Source organism: Saimiri boliviensis, chromosome 12 (genome assembly GCF_048565385.1).
Source record: "Saimiri boliviensis isolate mSaiBol1 chromosome 12, mSaiBol1.pri, whole genome shotgun sequence".
Lineage (NCBI taxonomy): Eukaryota > Metazoa > Chordata > Mammalia > Primates > Cebidae > Saimiri > Saimiri boliviensis.
In genome coordinates, this window is record NC_133460.1 from 8507722 (window position 1) to 8530660 (window position 22939).

General features: G+C 44.3%; 1 protein-coding gene across 12 annotated transcripts; it reads right to left on the bottom strand.

Annotated features, from left to right (window-relative positions):
• Positions 1-1121: 1121 nt before the first annotated feature.
• Positions 1122-22893, bottom strand: ZNF75A (zinc finger protein 75A). Of its 12 annotated transcripts, none has more exons than XR_012512703.1 (8): positions 22753-22888; positions 19118-19638; positions 15919-16114; positions 15121-15212; positions 14720-14846; positions 9433-9543; positions 6015-9255; positions 1129-5428 (listed from the first exon to the last, which is right to left on the bottom strand). XR_012512703.1 is itself a non-coding variant. In XM_074381685.1 (8 exons), exons 3-8 carry the CDS (start codon positions 19520-19522, stop codon positions 8576-8578), a joined length of 1611 nt encoding a protein of 536 aa, XP_074237786.1. In that variant the 5' UTR covers positions 19523-19638; positions 21155-21414; positions 22753-22840; the 3' UTR covers positions 1129-8575. The 12 variants fall into 12 exon arrangements, 10 of the variants coding, with proteins under 10 accessions (XP_039333899.1, XP_039333900.1, XP_039333898.1 ...); XM_074381685.1 differs by adding an exon at positions 21155-21414 and having other exon boundaries at positions 1129-9255; positions 22753-22840; XR_012512702.1 differs by having other exon boundaries at positions 1131-6133; positions 7389-9255.
• Between the last annotated feature and the right edge of the window lie 46 nt (positions 22894-22939).

Here is a 22939-nt window from a genome sequence, read left to right on the forward strand (position 1 = left end):
CTACTGAAGGCATCTCAAAGGTGCAAATGTATGATTCTCATACAACCTTGGGTTAGTGAAGTGAAGCTTTATTCAGTGGCTTCATGAACATCAAAGAAACAGTTTGGAAAATAGAGGTAATAGCATCAGGGGACGTAGGAAATGTGGAAGTTGTTTGTCATTATGAAGGACATCAAAAACACCTGTACAAGATTGTAGATGCACCTTATTATTATTTTTGTTTGTTTGTTTTGAGAAAAGGTCTCACCCTGTCACCTAGGCTGAAGTGTAGTGGTGCAACCATGGCTGAGTGCAGTGGTGCAACCATGGCTCACTGCAGTGTCGAACTCCCAGACTCAAGTGATCCTTTCACCTCAGCCTCCAGAGTAGCTGGGACTACAGGTGCATACCACCATACCTGGCTAATTTGTGTGTGTGTAGAGATGAGGTCTCACTATGTTGCCCAGGGTGGTCTTGAACTCCTGAGGTCAAGCAATCCTTCTGCCTCAGCCTTTCAAAGTGCTGAGATAACAGGGGTGAGCCATGGTGTCAGGCCTAGATGCATCTCTCAAATCAAATAATAAAACTGGAAATACAAGCTTTTCCTTTAATGAGGACAAATGGCTTTAAAACTGGGTAATATTTACTTACTGTAGTTAAAAGATAAAGAAAACACTGAAAAACAACAAAAAAAGGCTGGACGTGGTGGTTCATGCCTATAATCCCAGCACCTTGGTAGGCTGAGGCAGGTGGATTGCCTGAGCTCCCGAGTGCTAGAACAGCCAGGGCAACATGGTGAAACCCTGTCTCTATTAAAATACAAAAAATTAGCCAGGCATGGTGGTGCATATCTGTGGTCCCAGCTACTTGGGATGCTTGAGGCTCAAGAATTGCTTGAACCTGGGAGGCAGATGTTGCAGTGAGCCAAGATCATGCAATTGCACTCCAGCCTGCGCAACATACTGAGATTCTATCTCCAAAAAATAAAATTTAAAAAAATATATTTATATATATATAAAAAAATATATATATATACACATTATATATATATAATGTATACATTATATATATTATATATATATATATATTTTTTTTTTTTTTTTGAGACAGAGTTTCGCTCTTGTTACCCAGGCTGGAGTGCAATGGTGCGATCTTGGCTCACCTCAACCTCCGCCTCCTGGGTTCAGGCAATTCTCCTGCTTCAGCCTCCTGAGTAGCTGGGATTACAGGCACGCGCCACCATGCCCAGCTAATATTTTGTATTTTTAGTAGAGACGGGGTTTCACCATGTTGACCAGGATGGTCTCGATCTCTTGACCTCGTGATCCACCCGCCTCAGCCTCCCAAAGTGCTGGGATTACAGGCTTCGGCCACCGCGCTGGGCCTTAAAAAATATATTTTTCCTAACTCCTCTAAGAAGCTATTGTTCCCTATGCTACTAAATATTTTATGATCTTTTCTAATGTTACAAATATTTAATTTTATCTTTGAGGACATTAAAGATCCTTTACTTTTTTATTATTTCAAATGTTTTGAAATCATTCAGTTGCCTGTACAAATCATGGACAAATGCCTAGTGTAAAAATTATGTTGGAAGTATATCTATTGGTTTTAAAAATTCAACTGTAAGGATCGGTAGCTGCAATACTAAAAAGAAGGCGGAGCAAGAGCAAAGAAAAATCTCTTTTGGTTCCAGAAAATCTCCTGAAAAAGAGGAAGGCTTATCAAGCCCCCAAAGCCACCCAGGAAAAGCAAGCACTTTTGGCAAAGAAGGAGCAGAGGAAAGGAAAAGGGCTCAGGTTTAAGCGACTAGAATCATTCCAATGTGATTCCTGGCGGCAGAAACCTGACAGGGTGCATCTTAAACAACTAGAAGTGAAACCTTACGCCTTGGAATTGCCAGATAAACATTCCTTGGCCTTTGTTGTATACATTGAAAGAGATTGATGGTGTGAGTTTACTGGTGCAGAGAACCATTGCAAGACTTAGCCTAAAGAAAGTTTTTAGGTTGTCTTTGTAAAAGTCACCCTCTGGAACCTAAAAATGCTGTGTATAGTGGAACCTTATGTGACCTGGGGATTTCCAAACCTGAGGTCCGTCTGGGAACTCATTTTCAAATGTGGACAAGCCAAGGTCAAGAATATGATCATTCCTCTGACAGACAACACAGTGATTGAGGAGCACCTGGGGAAGTTTAGTGTCATTTGCTTAGAAGACCTCAGTTCATGAAATTGCCTTCTCAGGGAAGCATTTCCCGTAGATCTCATGGTTCTTGCACCCTTTCCACCTCTCAGTGGTCCACCATGCTATGAAAAACAGAGTGGGCTTCCTTGAGGAGATGGACACACCTGGCTATTGGGGTAAACACGTCAGTCAGCTCATCCACCAGTTGAACCAGACCCAGGTGCCAAACTGCAGGAAATGTTTATCAATGAAGTGGAAGCCTATGTTTTTGTTTCTTTTGAGAATTTTTATCAAGCATCTTCAGAGAAAATTTCCTACTTTATTTTCAAAACTGGAAAGGAAGGGTCAAAGCAAAGACAGTAGCTTATGTTCATGGCATCACAGTACAGTATAGTTCCAAGGAAAAAGTCCAGCGTTTTCTACATTGGCTGCCGCCTCATCTGAAATCAACACATTCCACAGAGGAAGAAGTCCTGCTTTGTTGCATCTTCTATTCTACGGTTTAATGTTGGTGAATGAGTAACTTTAGTATTTGTACAAGGCTCCCTAAGACTCCTGCAGCAGTTAACCAAGCCCAAAAACATAAGTGAATCTGGAGACTTCTGGGGTCTTGTTTAAAAAAAAAAAAAAAAAAAAAAAAAAAAAAACTTGAAAGACGCATAGGAAGAAAGGCCCTAAAATAAATGTTCACTTGTCAAAATAAAAATTCAACAGTAAGCTTTCTTAGTAAGTTTTTCCTTAAAGGTGCATTGTATCCAAACACTCTAAAGCTTAATATTTTTATGTTAGTTCTAAGACTGGTGCAACTCAAGATTCATTATCCAAACTGGCAGAAATGAGAAGTGATTCAGATAGTTTTCCTAAATCTGAAACGCAATGCAAGAGGTAGCTTGGTTAATTCCCTTCACAGAAGGGATGCGGACTGGGGGAACCGCTTTAGGCAAAGTACAAGCATTATCAGATTTGGATGAATCATACAGGAAAGAAGGCTTACAGATGGTTGACCGAAGAAGGCACTTAAGTACAGTCCAACCACCATAGCCCAATGAAGAATTAATACATGAAGACTCCTAGACATGCAGCAAATTTGGTTGATGTTTCAAACAGTGCCCTAGTCTTGGTCCTCAGTGAACCCACACAAGAAAGAAAACGTAGCGTAACAAGTTTGGGAAGATTCAGAAACAAAAGTATTTGTTCCAGTGGATTTCTAACAGGAGGAACAGTAGAAACATGGAGTATGGGCAAAACTTTGTTTCTCACTTGAGGGTACTTCAGAGAGTCTACACAGGAGAGAATTCAGCCCACAGAAAGAATCGGGGGAGAACTTTGGCAAATAAGCCTCTAAGAAAAGAGTAATTGATCCATTACACGTGACAGGAAGGAGTGACCAGGATATGCAGGAATAAACGTTTCAGAGGCGTGACTTAACACGTTTGGAAACTCCTCTATGAACTCCAATTTTTTGTTACCAATTGTCCATTTGGATAAAAGACGCTGCTGGGCATTCTTCCTCAAACTCTCCAGGGAAATTCAACACTGTTCCAAAAGCTGACAGAAACCCTAGGAGTTTTAGTTTTGACATTTAGTTTGATTCTAAGCCCTCCTGTTCTTCCTCTCCAGTTAAAAGATATCTGAGGTTGGGCATGGTGGCTCATGCCTGTAATCCCAGTACTTTGAGAGGCCAAGGCCGGAGGATCACTTGAGCTTGGAAGTTCAAGATCAGTCTGGGCAACAAAGCAATACCTCATCTCTACTAAAAACAAAAAATAATAAGCCAGGCATGGTGGCACATGTCTGTAGTCCCAGATACTCAGGAGGCTGAGGTGGGAGGATTGCTTGAGCCTGCGAGATTGAGGCTGTAGTGAGCCCCAGCCTGGGCAACAGATTGAGACCCTTGTCTCAAAAATAAAATATATCTGAAGATCTCAAGATGAGCTTGAGGTTTCAGTCTGCTTAATGGCAGGGAGAACTCTAAGTCTGGGATGGTCCCAGCATTGTACTTAGACTAGCACAGGGAGAGGTCAGGAGACTAGACTGGGTCAATCATAGTTCTCAGAAATAATCTTGAAGCCAGGTTGCCTCAAGGCTGCTATCTGAACATGCTAAAATAAAGCATCCCTCGGGTTTCCCAGAAATCATCTGCTTGTTTATGGGGGATACATTTGTGAGAACGTTAGTACCAATGTTTAAGACTAAACCTAGGATTATGTGTCTCTCATATTTAATTTTTAAACCAAGCCTCAATACATTTTGATCTCATGGTTTAAGTAATCTGTTCTCATATCATCTGATTTCATTTTAGTAACCTGATCTCCTCTCAAGCTACAAAAATACCTTCTTCCATTCCCCACCCGACAAATTTCAATGTTGTTATGAGACATCATGTTATGCACAGCAGCTGGGTATAAGCTAAGCTAGGACTTTCCCCATGGAGGATTCTCACTCCGCAACTGGAACTGTCCTGCTCCTGCCTCCCTGCCCAAGTTTCTCCCCAGTTGTCTGTAATCCCTTAGTCCAGGAAGAGAGCTACCTAACTCTCCAAACTGATCTGAGCAAATCTGCTTTTGCCCTATATCTCATCTGTCTTCTGAGGTACAACTCACTGAAGATATGACAAAGGTAGTTACAAAACCATTCTTTGAAATCCCTTGCTCCTGCCCCCGCCCCATACCCCCACAGGCCACTCATCAATAAAAATGTCTGTCTAGTGCATGAGGCAATGCACAGGGAGACAAAGAACAAGGAAAGTAGAATAAGGCATGAGTGGGAAGGAGGGTTACCTTGTCCCCTTGAACTGACCTCCCATAAGATTTGTCCCAGATAGTAATGTCTTTCTTCCCTATCATGTACAGTCTTGGGAGCACCTAAGTGGTCCCACTAGCACTGCATTAGCTCAGCTGAGCATCCCCGGAAAGCCGGATCGCTTCTGAAGGCCAAAGGCTAGGTAGAATGAAAAGGGCAAAGTTCCAGAGCTCCAGCAGAACAGCCATTCCTCAACTGCCCTCTTCTAAGCTCTATTAAGACAGGCCACGTTATGCTACTAGAACACAGAGCACCATCAGTTGTTTAACAGAACAGATATTTATTTCTTCTTCTCACAAAGTCCACTGTCAGTCTGGAGACCCTTAGGAATAGCTACTCTCCATGCAGTGGCTCAGCGTTCTGGACTGCTTTGATTTCATGGCTCTTCTCTCTGTATGTGGTTCCATGATTAAGGCAGGAAAGGAGAGCACTGGTTTCATGATTAAGGCAGGAGAGCACTGGTCTTGCACCAACAAAAAAACAAATAAATAAATAAAAAGCTTCAACCAGAAGTGAGGCTGTTTCTGCTCACAACTCATTGACCAAAACTATCTCATAACCCCGTCTTAGTGCAAGGAGCAGGAAAGCAAAACCATTATTTTTACTGTTTACTAGATACAAGTTCCATGAGGGGATGAAATTTTGTCTTTTGGCCAATCCTGTGTCCTCAGAGTGTAGGACAGTGCCTGGCAGATCATAGGCCTTCATTAAATCAAATGGTATGAATAAATGTAGTGCCAGGAAGAAAGCCACACATGATCTGGGAGAAGAAACAGAATCCTGGAAGTTTAAGGTTAAGAAGGTGCTGGGGAAGAGCTAGGCAGACCAGAGCTTCAGAGGTGGCTGTACTTAAGAAATAATTAGCATAGGCTAATTATTATTAGCCTATATTTCTATTGGCCAGGCACAGCAGCTTATGCTCCCATCACTTTGGGAGGCCGAGGTGGGTGGATCACCTGAGGTCAGGAATTCGAGACCAGCATCGCCAACAGGGTGAAACCCCGTATCTACCAATAATACAAAAATCAGCTGAGCATGGTGGCACACACCTGTAATCCCAGCTACTTGGGAGGCTGAGGCAGGAGAATCGCTTGAATCTGGAAAGTGGAGGATGCAGAGAATCGAGATGGTGCCACTGGACTCCAGCCCTGGTAACAAGAGCAAACCTCTGTCTCCAGGGGAAAAAAAAAAAGAATACTTAATGTAATTCATTTCAGAAAACAAAATAAAATTGCTGCTGAGAGTTCCAGACCAATAGCTCAGATGGCTCCTGTGACTTAGTTCATAAAGCTCTGAAGCCAAGAATCAAATCAACTTAGCATCACCACAACCACAGTTGCTCAGCTCCTAAATGGGGCTGTAATAGCCATAAATGCACAAATGCAGTCAGCTTGCCCAACGTATCACCAGGGAGGAGGGGAAAGGGGCAGAAACGCACACCAAATGTGCATCTACTATGAGCCGGTCTGTTTTAGATGCTTTACTTTCATCAATCCATCTAATCCCCAGAACAACCTTAAATTGAGTGTTGTCTCAACTTAAGAAAATGGAGACTTGGCTGGGTGCGGTGGCTCACGCCTGTAATCCCAGCACTTTGGGAGGCTGAGGTGGGCGGATCACCTGAGGTCAGGAGTTCGAGACCAGCCTGACCAATATGGTGAAACCCCATCTTACAACAACAACAAAAAAAGGAAATGGAGACTTATTCCAGTCACCACCAAAAAACATAAAAGTTTTTATTTTGTTTCTGAGACAGTCTTGCTGTCGCCAAGGCTGGAGTGCAGTGGTGCGATCTTGGCTCACTGAAACCTCCACCTCCCAGGTTAAAGCAATTCTCCTGCTTCTCCTGCTTCGGCCTCCCACGTAGCTCGGACTACAGGCACATGCCACCATGCCTGGCTGTTTTTTTGTATTTTTAGTAGAGACAGGGTTTCACCATGTTAGCCAGGATGGTCTCGATCTACTGACCACGTGATCCACCTGCCTCAGCCTCCCAAAGTCCTGGGATTACAGGCATGAGCCATCACACCCAGCCAAGACGGGGTTTCACCATGGTGGTCAGGCTGGTCTCGAACTCCTGACCTTGTGATCTGCCCACCTCAGCCTCCCAAAGTGCTAGGATTACAGGCATGAGCCACACTGTGCCTGGCCAATAGATGTTATAAACTGGAAATGAATATGTCATCCAGGCTGGTTGTGCAGGGATAACAGAATAAATTTGTCTTGCTATTCTTGCCTTCATATCTGATTCATGAAGCTAAATAACAGTCAACAGACTCTCTAGCAATAAGGCCCTGTACCTCTGAGCAAGTCCCTGTACTTTTTTGAGCCTTAACTTCCTCACTTATAAAATAAGAGGTATGGAAAAGGTCAGTTATTTAACCTCTTTCCTGATATACCTAAAAGCTCTAACAGAAACACACCTGAGTCACTGCTGCAGTTAAGCAAGTTGTAAGAAAATCCATAGGCTATACAGGACTTTTGACAATCCATCAAATTTATGACCTCAGGCTGCTGTTAAATGCTGTGCTGGAAAGAACAAAGACAAGTAGAGCTTAGTGTAGGACAAAACAACATAGATGTGGATTTGCCCATCCTCACCCAACACTCAGCACCACTTCCCAAATCCTCTATGTAGGGAACCATATCCCACTGACTAGAAGTCCAGTCTCTATGCCAAATGAGCCATAGAATCCTGCCTGTAGCAAACACACTCCAACTCCCAAACAAACATAAGTCTCTTACTCTTAATAACAACAACAACAACAAAAGCCAAATTAAAAAGTAAACGAACAAAACCCTGAAAAGTTGATCCTTAACTCCCACTAATTTTCTTTCAGGCCTTGGGCAAGTACTAATTTTTATAGCTGCTTTATCCTACTGACATTGCAAGGTAGGGATGTAAAAGTCTAGTTTCTTTTAATGCAGATAATTCTTCTTTACATCTAATATATATTCCATGGCTACAAATTCCAACCTGTTTCCCCATGATCCCATTAGAGATGTTTTCTATTTTCCAAACACTACCAATGAGATGCATAAGAGAGTGCATTATTAGTTCATCTGGAGATTCCCTAGTGGTGAAGTTAACAAGATTTCATCACAGTAAAAACTGTGATAACAGGATCCAAGAGCAGAAGTTGCCAAAAGTTCAAGAAGGAACTCAAATGACATTGAACTTTATGAACAGTGTCCAATGACAAAAGAAAAGAAAATCCAATTTGGTTCTTGGAACACTTTACATTATAATTTATTTCTGCCTCATGAGACTATTGAAATTAGTAAGCTTCCTACCATGAAGAAAATGGTATACAATTAAACATGCATGTTACCATTTTTTTTGGAAGACCATGCTGCAAACAATTCTATTAGATATGTTCAAGAACGACTGGAGAGATCAATGTAAAACCAACAATGTTTACTTCCGTGACGACAGAAGACTACTGATTGGCTGCAGAGGAAATCATTCTTTTCTGTGAAACATACGTTTATCCCCCCACATTTTCTGATGTAAAATTTATCAAGGTTTGTTATTTTGTTTTCCATAAATTTTAGTGTCACGCTCCATTTGGTGAATATCTTCAGAATGAGAGCACTGGACAACTTCTCTTCACAGGTGGAGTTTCTGGTGTCTAAGAAGGCTTGACCGCCTGCTGAAGTTTCTCCTGCATATGTTACAAGTATATGGCTGCTCACCTGTGTGGGTTCTCCGGTGTTTAATAAGGTGGGAGTTCTGACTGAATTTTTTTCCACATTCATGACATGTGAAGGGCTTTTCTCCAGTATGAGTTCTTTGGTGTGTATGTAGATTTGTATTTTGACTAAAGCTTTTCCCACACCATGAACATTTATATGGCTTGATTCCTTGGTGTGTTGTTAAGTGCTTATTAAGATCTGAACTCCATCTAAACCTTTTATCACACTGTTGACATTTATAGGGTTTCTCTTCAGTGTGAATTCTTTGGTGCTTAATCAGGTCAGAGCTAACTCTGAAGGTTTTCCCACATTCCTGACATTTAAAAGGCTTCTCTCTTGCACGATCTTTCTTGTGAAGATCCATAAGTTTCAGTAGCTCTTGTTTCCAGGTTGAAAGTTTTTTCCTTTTCTTCACTGGAAAATCTTGGTGCCATTTCCCTACTCTGTGCATATCAACATGATTTTCTTTGCCTGCTATTTTCTGGGGAACTTTCACTTTGGCCTTTTTTGATATGATGTCTGCTGGTGCTTGTATTTCTAAGTCAGAAAGAGATATAGGCTGATGATTTTCAGTGTCATTTTTGAGCTTTAACCCTGTTGGAATAAACATAATCACCTATCTGTGTCCCAGAACAAGAAAATCACATGAATGTAAAGAAAAATTCAATGATCAATTGGAAAAAAAAAAAAAAGGAACAGAATCCTAAAATGTTAAGCCCTTCCAAAAGTTAATATCAAGGCACAGTCCTCCTCTTCCCATGGTGTATTTACCTGTGGAAGATCCTCTGGCACTATCCTTAAACTCCGGGGATACTTGAACCCATGGCTCTTCCCCTTGCTCTAGACAGGAGATCACTTTAGGTTTGGGGAGCACAAATAATGCTGTGAAATGGACAAAATGAGGTCAAGGACAAGTAACTTAACACTGAACTGGTCCATTAATCCCAGACTATTTCAGGATGACCAAAGACATTTTACAAATTGTTACTTCAAATGGTTAAACATCCAGTTTATGTCTGTACTACCCTGTACCTATAGGTAGATAGGCAAAGCAGAAACTAAGAAATAAACCTAAGATGGATCAATGAAAAGGATACAGGGAATAGGAATCCAGTACATGTTCTCCCTCTTTTGTTGTTTTTTTTTTTTTTTTTGAGACAGAGTTTTGCTCTGTCACCAGGCCGGAGTACAGTGGTATGATCTCAGCTCACTGTAACCTCCACCTCCCAGGTTCAAGCAATTCTTCTGCCTCAGTCTCCTGAGTAGCTGGGACTACAGGTGGATGCCACCATGCCCAGCTAATTTTTGTACTTTTAATAGAGTCAGGGTTTCACCATACTGGCCAGGATGGTCTAGACCTCTTGACCTCATTATCCACCCGCCTCAGCCTCCGAAAATGCTGGGTTTACAGGTGTGAGCCACTGCGCCCAGCCTGCATATTCTCCCTCTTTTGCCATCAATGCCCTATATTCAACCAAGAGGGAACCAAGCTCCAGAAGTTGCAGGGAATATAAGCTGGTCTTATTAACTCTCTAGGACTCAGCCCGAATAAGAGCAGTTATAGCAGAGCCAAGGTGAAGGATGCTGGCTTGGGTATCATAAGTACAAATGATTGCTATTATAATTAGTTACTTTTTATTTAGCCTTTATTTTTTAGTCACAGGCCCTGAACTAGAATAGATTTCTACTATTCCTATAGATTACTGGTTCACATGCACGTAAAGGAAATAGACCAAAACCACTTAGTGAAATTTCTCTTATTATGGATTTCCAGGTATGAACCTCTGTCACTCATTAATTCAATAAACATGCATTGAGTGGCTATGGTTCGTCAGGCACTGCTTGAGGGCTAGGGATATAGAAGTAAAGAAGACCCTTGATTTCATGGAGCTTACATTATAACTGTGTAAGCTATTGATTGACTGTCAATCAATAAACAAAATAATGTCAGGGAGTGATAAATGTTTTAAAGAAAACTAAATCATGGTAAAAGAGTATTGTAAGATTCTGATCCTGTGAAGCTATTTTAGATAAGGTTCTGCCAGGTGCGGTGGCTCACGCCTGTAATCCCAGCACTTTGGGAGGCCGAGGTGAGTAGATCACTTGAGGTCAGGAGTTCAAGATCAGCCTGGCCAACATGGTGAAACCCCATCTCTTAAAAAAAATAGAAAAAAAATAGATAAGGTTCTGTGGGACAGCTCTTTGAGAAAGTAATACCTAAAAGAAACCTAAAAGTGAGTTTTGCCACATGGTCAAAAAGGGCCTTCCTTTGCAAGCAAAGGAAAAGCAGATAAAAGCCTGGTGAGTTCAAGTAACAAAAAGGTGATCAGTGTGGCTAAAGAGGACTAAGTGCACAAGGGCACCAGTAGCAAGACACATGGGCAGAAATGTTCATAGAAACCATACCATGGAGGGTCCTGAGGCCTTGGTAAGAAGTTTGGATTTTGGGCTGGGCACGGTGGCTCAAGCCTATAATCCCAGCACTTTGGGAGGCCAAGGTGGGTGGATCACACAGTCAAGAGATGGAGACCATCCTGGTCAACATGGTGAAACCCCATCTCTAATAAAAATACAAAAAAATTAGCTGGGCATGGTGGCGTGTGCCTGTAATCCCAGCTCCTCAGGAGGCTGAGGCAGGAGAATTGCCTGAACCCAGATGGCGGAGGTTGTGGTGAGCTGAGATCGCGCCATTGCACTCCAGCCTGGGTAACAAGTGCGAAACTCTGTCTCAAAAAAAAAAAAAAAAAAAAAAGAGTTTGAATTTTTTTCCAAGTATTTTAAGAAGTATCCACAGGCTTCTGAAGCAAGGAAATGCAATGATCTGTTAGGTTTTCAAAAGATCAATCTGGCTTCTGTTTTCTACACAGATAACAGGCACCTGAGCTCCTCTTGCCTCAGTCCCAGGTGATTCCCAGGTGTGGGAGGCCAAGAGCAGAGGCAGGGGCACCTTTTAGAAAGCTATTGACATAGACCTGCTTCAAGAGGATACTGGCTTAGATCAGGATGCTAGCAGTGCAATGGGCTGAAAGACGGCTGGAGTCAGGATATATCAAAGTAGAGCTAAGAAAACATGCTAATGAATCAACAGTGGGGTATGATGGCAAGATCAGGGTAAAAGATGATAGTACTTTGTTTGCCCTGAGCAACTGGATAATGGTGGTACCCCTTACTGAGATGGGAAAAACATGGAGAAGGTTTGGGGAAAGGGAGAGGGTGGGGATCAAGATCTCTGGGTAGGATAAGGAATGAGCATGTACATTTGGAAAAAGCTCCCCAGGTGATCTGGATACACTACCTACATCCTCCCCTACACCATCTAGTTGAGAATCAGCCAGCTCCTAGAACAGTGAGACCCTCTCACAGGGGTTCATTCTCAGTAAGCTGAGAACAGATTACTCAACTTTTATACAAAAAGAAGGGAGAATCTTTACCTAGAGAGATGACAGTCTCATAGTTTTCCTGCATTACATCATTGCAGAGGGCATTCTAAGTGTAATCCAGTAACTCCTATTCTTCCTGGGAAAAATATATGGCCGCTTCTTCAAAAGTCAAGAAACTCTAACTTTTTTTTTCTTTTTATTATTTTATTATTATTTTTTTTTGAGGCGGAGTTTCACTCTTGTTACCCAGGCTGGAGTACAATGGCGCCATCTTGGCTCACCACAACCTCTGCCTCCTGGGTTCAGGCAATTCTCCTGCCTCAGCCACCTGAGTAGCTGGGATTACAGGAACGCGCCACCATGCCCAGCTAATGTTTTGTATTTTTAGTAGAGACGGGGTTTCACCATGTTGACCAGGATGGTCTCAATCTCTTGACCTTGTGATCCACCCGCCTTGGCCTCCCAAAGTGCTGGGATTACAGGCTTGAGCCACCGCACGTGGCCAAGAAACTCTAAAGAAGAGAATGGACTTCAGCTCTGAACTTGTCACTGCAGAAGCAGCCTAACTGGCTATGAACTGCATGGTAAGCCAGCCACTAAAGGAATTAACATGATTTTAAAAAACAAAGAGGAAAAGCAGAAAAAAAGGAGCCAAGGGATCAGCAAACAGTCCAGGAAGAACCCAGTTCCCTCTGGGCCAAGCCTAATTGTCCAGGGTAGAACCTCTGAGGCTAACATGCCTCAGGGCACATGCTGGGCAGTGAGGGTCTTGGGCAGCAGGGAAAGGCAGATAAGGTCATGCTCGGGTAGGCCTACACTGCTGGAAAGCACAGCTCACCTGGGACTGAGGCAGAAGGAGCTCAGATACCACTGTCCAGTCTTTAGTGTTTGTCTGCTCAGGAAAGACTAAAATCTGTTGAGCAGGTACAGCTGTGGGTGGAAAAGAGCCAGAGGACATTTCTTTCTGCCTATGAACATCCTTAGCTCATTTCTAAAATATAGAAGATCCGGATCTTTTCTGGAAAGATAGCACACCTTCTTTTTTTTTTTAGATGGAGTCTTGCTCTGTCGCCAGGCTGGAGTGCAGTGGCACAATCTCGGCTCACTGCAACCTCCACCTCCTGGGTTCAAGCGATTCTTCCACCTCAGCCTCCCGAGTAGCTGGGACTACAGGCGCGTGCCACCACACCCGGCTAATTTTTGTATTTTTAGTAGAGATGGGGTTTCATCATGGTGAGAATGGTCTCGATCTCTTGACCTCGTGATCCACCTGCCTTGGCCTCCCAAAGTGCTGGGATTACAGGCGTGAGCCACCGCAACTGGTCCAGCACACCTTCTTAAAAATATATACGGTAACCAAAAGTGGCCTTCTCTTTGTAAATTAGAACCAAGTGTCTACCGGCCCCTAGAACTGATTCCCCAGATGATTAACTTCAGTTTTCATAAGTTACTAAATGGATATATATGTGTTTTTTTCCCCCTGGCATGATATAAATTGTTCTGAGTTTAGCAAAACACAGAAGTACTCCATTTGAAATGAAAACGAAGTACTCAAGGACCCCAGTGTGCCAAATAAAAGAAAACAGGAGGGTAAAATTGAACTCGACAAATTCAGGTAACAGCAAGGAGACCAGCTAAGTGGATGGTGAAGACTGAGCAAGTGCTTGAGGAGCAGATGAGGGCAGGCAGGTGAACAGGAACCAGACCGTGGAGTGTCCTGGAGTCCCGGTAAGATGAAACCTTTTTTTTTTCCCTGAATGTAAGTGACCACAGGCTTTGGAGCAAGGAAATGTCATGATTTGATTAGGTTTTTAAAAGATCAATCTGGGGCCGGGCGCAGTGGCTCACGCCTGTAATCCCAGCACTTTGGGAGGCCGAGGTGGGGGGATCACGAGGTCAAGAGATCGAGACCATCCTGGTCAACATGGTGAAACCCCGTCTCTACTAAAAATACAAAAAAATTAGCTGAGCATGGTGGCGCATGCCTGTAATCCCAGCTACTCAGGAGGCTGAGGCAGGAGAATTGCCTGAACCCAGGAGGCGGAGGTTGCGGTGAGCCGAGATTGCACCATTGCACTACAGCCTGGGTAACAAGAGAGAAACTCCATCTCAAAAAAAAAAAAAAAAAAAAAAGAAAAGATCAATCTAGCTTCTGTGTAGCAAACAGACTGGGGAGGGCAGGAGATGCAGGGGCACCTGTTAGAAAGCTACTAATGTAGGCCTGGTTCAAGTTGACATTGGCTTACACCAGGATGCTAACAATGCGAAAAGGTGAGACGTGGCAGGAGTCAAGATATGTCAAAGTGGAGCCAAGGAAACACACTAATGAATTAACAGTGGGGTATGATGGCAACATGAGGGTAAAGGATGACTGTTACTTTGTTTTCCTTGAGCAACTGGATAATGGTTGTGCCCCTTACTGAGATAAGGAACACATGGAAGAGAAAGTTTGGTGGATGAGAGAGCGAAGGCATTAAGAACTTCACATAGGATAAGCAATCAGGATGTGCATTTGGAAAAAGCTCCCCAGGTGATCTGCATACACACACCTATACCCTCCCCGACACCATCTAGTTGAGAATCAACCAGCTCCTGGAACAGTGAGAACCCCCTCACTGGGATTCATTCTCAGCAAACCAAGAATACTCAACTACATAAAGGGAAGGGAAAATCTTTACCTAGAGAGATGACAGTCTCATAGTTTTCCTGCATTACATCATTGTAGAGGGCCTTCTGAGTGGGATCCAATAACTCCCATTCTTCCTGGGAAAAATACATGGCCACTTCTTCAAATGTCAACAAGCTCTAAAGAAGAGAATGGACTTCAGCTCAGAACCTGTCACTGTACAGAAGCAGCCCAACCACCTGGCTATGAACTGCATGGTAGGCCAGCTGCTAAAGGAATTAACAGAACACAATTTTTTTAAAGTAAGAAGGCAGAAAAAAAGAAGCCCACAGTCTGGGAGTTTTGCCCAGAGGAGAACACGCGGGGCTAACACGTCTCTGAGCTCCTCCTGGGCAGCATGAATTGTGCATAGCAGAGAAAGGTAGCCCTAAACAGCTGGAAAGCACAGCTCACCTGGGACTCAGGCAAGACGTGCTCAGGTGCCACTGTCCAATCTTTGGTGTTTGTCTGCTCAGGAAAGGTTAGAATCTGTTGAGTAGGCACAGCTGTGAGGGGGAAGAGCCAGAGGAAATCTCTTTTATCTATGAACATCCCAAGCTCATTTCTAAAATACCGATCCTTACTTTTTAAGTACAAATGGGACGTGTGGTGTGTGTGATGCCTGAAGCGGCCTCGTCATAAATAAGAACGAATTTTCTACCATACCCTAGAACCAATTCCCCAGTTAACTTTTTCCTCAGTTTTTATGACAGAAATAAAAGGAAAAACCCTTTTTTCTCTCATATTTTTCTGAGGCAAAAATTAAAGGTATCTTAAATGAAGTACTCAGGGACTCCTGTGTATGGTAGGAGATGAAGTGTTTTGTCTTTTATTATATTTTTCCTGGTACACATTGTTTTCACATTCTGTCACTAACGGCCCATCAGATCCCAATTCCTTCTGTATTTTATGAGGATAAGGTGGCTCCCAAGTCTTCCCACTACATTTCTTTCCTTCCTCTCCACTTTTCTAAGAAACAGAGTTCTCGAAGTTATTATCAAGAGTTCTGTGGTTTAGATATTTCTGTTCCCTAGGCCAACCCCCAATACCACAGTTGGTATTTCTACTGCTGTCTGGAAGGACATTACAGTTGCTATTGAGGCTGGTTTTACAAATCCAGAGCAAGGTATTCAAAAAAGGACCATGACATTTTGGCTGAATAAACTATTACCACAGCTCCCAGGAGAAGGAAATTATCATGAAGCTCCTTACCCCTCTCATATACAGGCTCAGTCTCTTTATGAGAATTCCTGCTCAGCTGTTCTTGCAGACCCTGGTAGGTTTTCCAAAATGCTTCATCTTGGGATATACCCACTGGTTGGGACTCTTCTGGCTTCAGCCTGAAACTTGAGGCCTCTGCTGTTTCTCCCAAGAGCACTGCCTCTTTTCCCAGCTCAGGGACTGCAACCTAGAAATAATTCCCATCCTTGTTACCACACAACTTACATTTGGTTTGTCGGGGTGGAGACAGAGCAACAGGTGTACAGCCCACATTGTGGGAAGTATAAGACACAAAAGGAAATGACAAAAAAGGCTTAAAGAGATATTGGGCCAACAATGTTCCACAAGTAACTATCTACAAATCTGAAAAAATTAGGGTAAAAGGAAACAAGCTGTTGTGCCTGCCAGCCCTGGAACATAGCTGCTTCTACTCCACTGTATACGCTCCAGGTCAGGCCACTGGCAGGGTTGGGCAGGCCACTCATTCTAACGATGCCTTCTCAGGCCTTTTCTCTTGACTTCAATCCCACAGTTGTGGTTTTCTAACTTCTAGTTTTCTCTAAAAATTAAAGAAATGAATTTAAAACTTTTCCTTTCAGCCTGATTATTGCTAGAGCCAGGGAAGGTTTTCAGAGAATGGGGACAGAATGGAGAAAAGGGGCAAGAGAGAGGCTCCAACCTACCTCCAAATGATTTTGACACCAAACGCAGGTCCTGCCCTGTATTCTTCCCAGCAAACCTGAGGTCAGCAGATGTGTCACCACCCACCAAGGACATACCCTGGCTCCCTACTTGTCAGCAGAGCTTCCATTAAAGGAAGCTAGTAGAGGCTTTCATCTACCGTAGGGAAGTCATCACCCCTCAGTGCATTTCTTCTCCTTGGCCATTCTGTTGGGATCTCTTTTTCCAAATTTGTTTCCCTTTTTCCTATTTTTTCTTTTCTTTTGCAGTCTTCCCCTAGTTGTTTGATAATTTTTCCCTTTTTTTTTTTTTTTTTTTTTTGAGACAGGGTCTGGCTCTATCATCCAGGCTGGGATACAGTGGTGCAATCATGGCTCACTGCAGTCTCAACCTCTCTAGGCTCAGGTGATCCTCACACCTCAGCCTCCCAAGTGGATAAGACTACAGGCACACGCCACATGCCAGGCTAATTTTTGTATTTTTTGTAGAGCTAGAACCTCACCATGTTGCCCATGCTGGATTTTTCCTAATTTTTAGAAACATGTTTTTTTGAGACTGCGTCTTACTCTGTCACCCAGGCTGGAGTGCAGTGGCACGATCTTGGCTCACTGTAACCTCCGCCTTCTGGGTTCAAGTGACTCTCCTGTCTCAGCCTCTTAAGTAGCTGGAATTACAGGTGCACAGCACCACACTTGGATAATTTTTGCATTTTTAGTAGAGACAGGGTTTCGCCATGTTTGTCAGGCTGGTCTTGAATTCCTGATCACATGATCCACCTGCCTCAGCCTCCCAAAGTGCTGGGAATACAGGTGTCAGCCACCATGCCCGGCCTAAAACATTTTTAAAAGGGACAAGATCTCACTCTGTTGCCCAGGCCAGAGTACAATGTTGCAATCATAAGTCACCGCAGCCTTGAAATTCTGGGCCCAAGCAATCCTCTCACCTCAGCCTCCTGGGAAGCTGGGACAACACGCATGAGCCACCATGCCTGGCTTATTATTATTTTTTTCATAGCAACGAGCTTACACTATGTTTCCCAGGCTGGTCTCAAACTGCTGGGCTCAAGTGATCTTTCTACCTCAACCCCCATTCAAAATACAGGTGTGAGCCACTGATCCTGGCCAATTTCTCCTTGTCTTTAAATGTCATTGTTTTTCTGTTCTCCTTCTTGTGGATCTGCTCTTTTTTTGCGGGGGGCGGGGGGGGGGGGACAGAATCTCACTCTGTCACCCGACCTGGAGTCCAGTGGTGCCGTCTCAGCTCACTGCAACCCTGACCTCCTGGACTCAGGTGATTTTTCTGCCTCAGCCTCCCAAGTAACTGGGATCACAGGTGTGTGCCACCATGCCTGGCTAATTTTCGTATTTTTGTAGAGATGGGGTTTCATCATGTTGCCCAGGCTGGTCTCAAACTTCTGGGCCTCAGGGGATCTGCCTGCCTCAGCCTCTCAAAGTGCTGGGATTACAGGTGTGAGCCACTGTGCCCAGCACTTTTTTTTTTTTTTTTTTTTTTTTGAGACAGAGTCTCGCTTTGTCACCCAGACTGGAGTACAATGGTATGATCTTGATCTTGGCTCACTGCAACCTCTGCCTCCCAGGTTCAAGTGATTCTTCCTCCTCAGCCTCCAGAATAGCTGGGATTACAGGCACCAGTCATCATGCCTGGCTAATTTATTTATTTTTGTAGAGATGGGGTTTCACCATGTTGTCCAATCTGGTCTTGAATTCCTGACCTCAAGTGATCCACCCATCTCAGCCTCCCAAAGTGCTGGGCTTAAAATTCTGGGCTGCAGCCTCAAAATTCTGAGCTCAAGCAATCCTCTCACCTCAGCCTCCTGGGAAGCTGGGACAACACGCATGAACCACCATGCCTGGCTTTTTTTTTTTTTTTTCATAGTGACAAGATCACACTATGTTGCCCAGGCTGGTCTCAAACTCCTGGGCTCAAGTAATCCTTCTACCTCAACCCCCATACAAAATACAGGTGTGAGCCACTGACCCTGGCCTATTTCTCCTTGTCTTTAAATGTCATTGTTTTTCTGTTCTTCTTGTGGATCTGCTCTCTTTTATGGGGTAGGGGCGGGGGGGCGGGATGGAGACAGGGTCTCACTCTGTCACCCAACCTGGAGTGCAGTGGTGCCGTCTCAGCTCAATAGTATCGGCTTACTAGTACGAGCCACTGTACCTAGCCTCCCTCTTTATTGTCTTTTATTCTGTTTCTAAATACTCAAGTCCTGTCTCTTTGGCCAACCCAGTCTAGGCCCATCACCCTCAATTCACCCTGGCTCCAAAGAGGGAAAAAAGCAACTCTAAGGCCAGGGAAGCTTCTGCCACAATCTATGAAACCTGGGGAGTGACTTTTTTATAAGCCTGTAGTTTCAAGTCCCACCTTAACTGTCCTAAAAAAATCAGTGATCTAATTCATGTAATTTCTCAACTAACTGCCACCATCCCTACTATATCCACCTTCATCCTATTACACTGTACATGACAGGAATCTTTCTTCTCACCCCATTCCATGTTTGACCAGATTCCCTCTTCAAGTGTTCTACCAGAGCCACAGCCTCCTCAATCCTCTGTGGATGGTGCTTCTGTATCCGAGTCTGTGTCTCCCTGGGCAGAATAGTCAGGAACTGCTCTAGCACCACCAGTTCCACTATCTGCTCTTTTGAGTGGATCTCTGGCCTCAGCCATAGATTACATAATTCTTGAAGTTTGCTGACAGCCTCATGGGGTCCAGCTGCTTCATCATAGGTAAAGTTCCGGAAGTGCCAGCAAGAGCTCTTAGGATCAAGACTGTCCATTTGAGGAGATGTACTCTGATGGAAGCTCTCTCTTGCGGGCCCCTTGGTCTCCCACAGAGCCCTGATCTGAGGGTCCAAGTATGCAGCCACTTTCAGATCTACCTTCATCATTCTGCTCTAGGAAGTTCTGTTCCTGTGTTAAGACACCTGACTGGTATCACCTTTGACAAATGAGATCCCGTCTAGTCTGGTACAAAAGCAGTAAAAGGATCTTCTTCCTAAAAGCACTGAGGACAGGGAAAAAAAAAGTACATATCAATAAGAAAGTCAGGTGAACCTCATCACTTGCTGCTTATGAGGGGAAAATGAACAGAAAAGGTGTTCTGCTTTCCCTTCAAAATCAACTAGCAGGCCCTTTTTTTTCCTCCTTTTCTACTATTCAGCTGAAGAACGGCACAAAAAAGATAAAGGCTAGTGGACGACTGTCATTTTTATTTAAAAAAAAAAAATCTAGGGCCAGGCGCGGTGGCTCACGCCTGTAATCCCAGCACTTTGGGAGGCCGAGGCGGGTGGATCACGAGGTCAAGAAATCGAGACTATCCTGGTCAACATGGTGAAACCCCGTCTCTACTAAAAATACAAAAAATTAGCTGGGCATGGTGGCACGTGCCTGTACTCCCAGCTACTCAGGAGGCTGAGGCAGGAGAATTGCCTGAACCCAGGAGGCGGAGGTTGAGGTGAGCCGAGATCGTGCCATTGCACTCCAGCCTGGATAACAAGAACGAAACTCCGTCTCAAAAAAAAAAAAAAAAAAAAAAAAAAAAATTTAAGAAAGGTTGGTGGGTGAGAAAATTGGCACCCACTGGCAGAAAGGTGTTTTGGGATTTTCCAAGGATTTAACTGGTGTACCTCCTATCCCATGTTTCCCATAAGGAAAGAATAGGAGAAAATGAGGTTAGGAGAACATTCTTAGATTCTGTTAAATTTTAACAGATCATCTCAGTCTGTCTCTAGTAACAGGAGTACAACTTTTATGACCCTTCATCCTCTTGTGAAGATGGAAGCCTTCAATTTACAAACACTTTAAGCCAGGTGAGGTGGCTCACGCCTGTATTCCCAGCACTTTTGAAGGCCAAGGTGGAGGATCACTTGAGCCCAGGAGTTTTGGACCAGCCTGAGCAATATAGGAAGACCCTGTCTCTATAAAAAACAAAAACAAAACAAAACAAAACAAACAAACAAAAGCCAGGATGGTAGAGCACATCAGTAGTCCTAGTTCAGGAGGCTGAAGTGGGAGAATCGCTTGAGCCCAGGAATTCAAGGGTGCAGTGAGCCACGATCTCATCACTACACTCCAGCCTTGGTGTCAGAGCAAGACTTTAACGTGTGAACGCACCTTTAAGAACATTTCAGATTTTCAATTGTAGGAATTCAGACAAAACAGCTAAGACAGTGAGACCAAAATACAGTAGTACCCTCTATCCAAGGAAGTTTTCAGTACATTCCATGAATGCCTAAAACCAATGACAGCACCTAACTGCACTATTTTCCTACGTATATGTAGCTATGATAAAGTTCAATGTATAAATTAGGTACAGTAAGAGATTAACAATAATTAAACTCTGTAATAAGAGTTATTTAAAACTGGCTGGGCACGGTGGCTCAAGCCTGTAATCCCAGCACTTTGGGAGGCCGAGACGGGTGGATCACGAGGTCAAGAGATCGAGACCATCCTGGTCAACTCCGTCTCAAAAAAAAAAAAAAAAGAGTTATTTAAAACTGGCCAGGCGTGGTGGCTCATACCTGTAATCCTGGCACTTTGGGAGGTTGGGGTGGGTAGATCACCTGAGGTCAGGAGTTAAAGAACAGCCTGGTCAACATAGTGAAAACTTTCTACTAAAAATACAAAAATTAGCGAGGTGTGGTGGTGTGGGCCTGAAGTCCCAGCTACTCAGGAGACTGAGACAGAAGAATCGCTTGAACCCTGGAGGCAGATGTAGTGAGCTGAGATCGCAGAGATCGCACCATGGCACTCCAACCTGGGCAGCAAAGCGAGGCTCCATCTCAAAAAAAAAAAAAAAAAGTTATTTAAGACTTCTGAACTGTTTATTTCTGGAGTTTCCCATCTAGTATTTTTTTTTTTTTTTTTTTTTTTTTTTTTTGAGACAGAGTGTCGCTCTTGTTACCCAGGCTGGAGTGCAATGGCACGATCTCGGCTCACCGCAACCTCCGCCTCCTGGGTTCAAGCAATTCTCCTGCCTCAGCCTCCTGAGTAGCTGGGACTACAGGCACGCGCCACCATGCCCAGCTAATTTTTTGTATTTTTAGTAGAGACGGGGTTTCACCACGTTGACCAGGATGGTCTCGATCTCTTGACCTCGTGATCCACCCGCCTCGGCCTCCCAAAGTGCTGGGATTACAGGCTTGAGCCACCGGCGCCCGGCCCCATCTAGTATTTTTTGAACAGCAGAGAGCGGGTAACTGAAACCCAGATACAGTGGGGGATGAGGGGGCACACTGCACAAGGAAGGTAAAAAAAACTGCCTATTTTCATACACTGCCTCCCAAGTAAACAAGATGCTGAGCATTCTTCTTTGCAAGACACATAAAGATGATTTAGACGAATTTTTAAGTATGCTTAATTGATCTGAAGAAAATTACAAAATATTAAGTTGTAAAAAAGGGTATGTGGTTTACAAAATATCAAGTAGTTAAAAAAAAAACCCACAATATTTGTGTTTTGTTGCTATTTGTTTACAAAATATTAACTCAAATGGGAGTTGTTAAGGACGAAAGTGAAACCTCCTGCTGACTTTATATTTCTCCAAAGGTCATTTAGACTTCCCAATTGGGCTGAAGAGAGCCGTGAGCCTCACTTTTCCTGAGGTGAGCCGGCAGAAACGGCACCGAAATTGTGCCCAGGATGCCACCGATATTCAAAGTGGCCAGTTCCTTGTGGCCCGCCCCGGCTCCGGAAGCACGGAGACACTTCCTCTGTTTCTGCATCAGCAGGAGCTGCTAGCCCTGAGGCTCAACGAATCGCAGAACGTCCGCCGGACTAGGAAAAGCCGGCGGAGGCGGGAAAGGGTCTCCGACAGCAGCTGCACTGCTGCCCGCCAGCACTCGGATTCGCCACAGTCTAAGTCTGCGACAGGCGTGCCCGTGGGCACTGGGCAAGCAGGCAGTGTCCCGGCGGGCTTCGGCCGCGCCTCTGGGCTGTGGCTGCGAACAACGGGGAGAAAACAGCTTCCCGAGCCCGACAGTAGCCCCGCCTCAAGCTCCAGTCCTGCGGCCCCTAAGCGCCGCGGCCGCCGTCAACGGGAAAAGGCTGCCTCCCTACAGCCGCCGGCGTTTCAGGGGCTCCAGGGCTCAAGCTATAGGGGAAGCCGCTTCTCGGTTACCTCGGGCACCTCGGCTTCAGTGGAGGCAGCTCGTCGCTTTCTGAGGCTCAAACACAAGCCCCCGCCCTGAAGGCCGCCGATTTGAAGAGCACAACCGCCGGCGAACCGCTGCTCTGTCCAGTTGCGGAGGCCGAGCACTGGCCGGAAGCGGAAGTGACTCTTTCTGAGGGCGCGCGCAGGCCCGCCC

Coding starts and splice junctions, on each gene's coding strand:
- ZNF75A (XM_003928459.4), bottom strand. CDS start 19,522: ATGATGAAGGTAGATCTGAAAGTGGCTGCATACTTGGACCCTCAGATC. Junction 14,847..15,120: donor ACGTCTTGCCTGAGTCCCAG/GTGAGCTGTGCT, acceptor TCTCTTCTTTAG/AGCTTGTTGACATTTGAAGA. Junction 9,544..14,719: donor TGAGACTGTCATCTCTCTAG/GTAAAGATTTTC, acceptor TCCATTTCACAG/CATTATTTGTGCTCCCCAAA.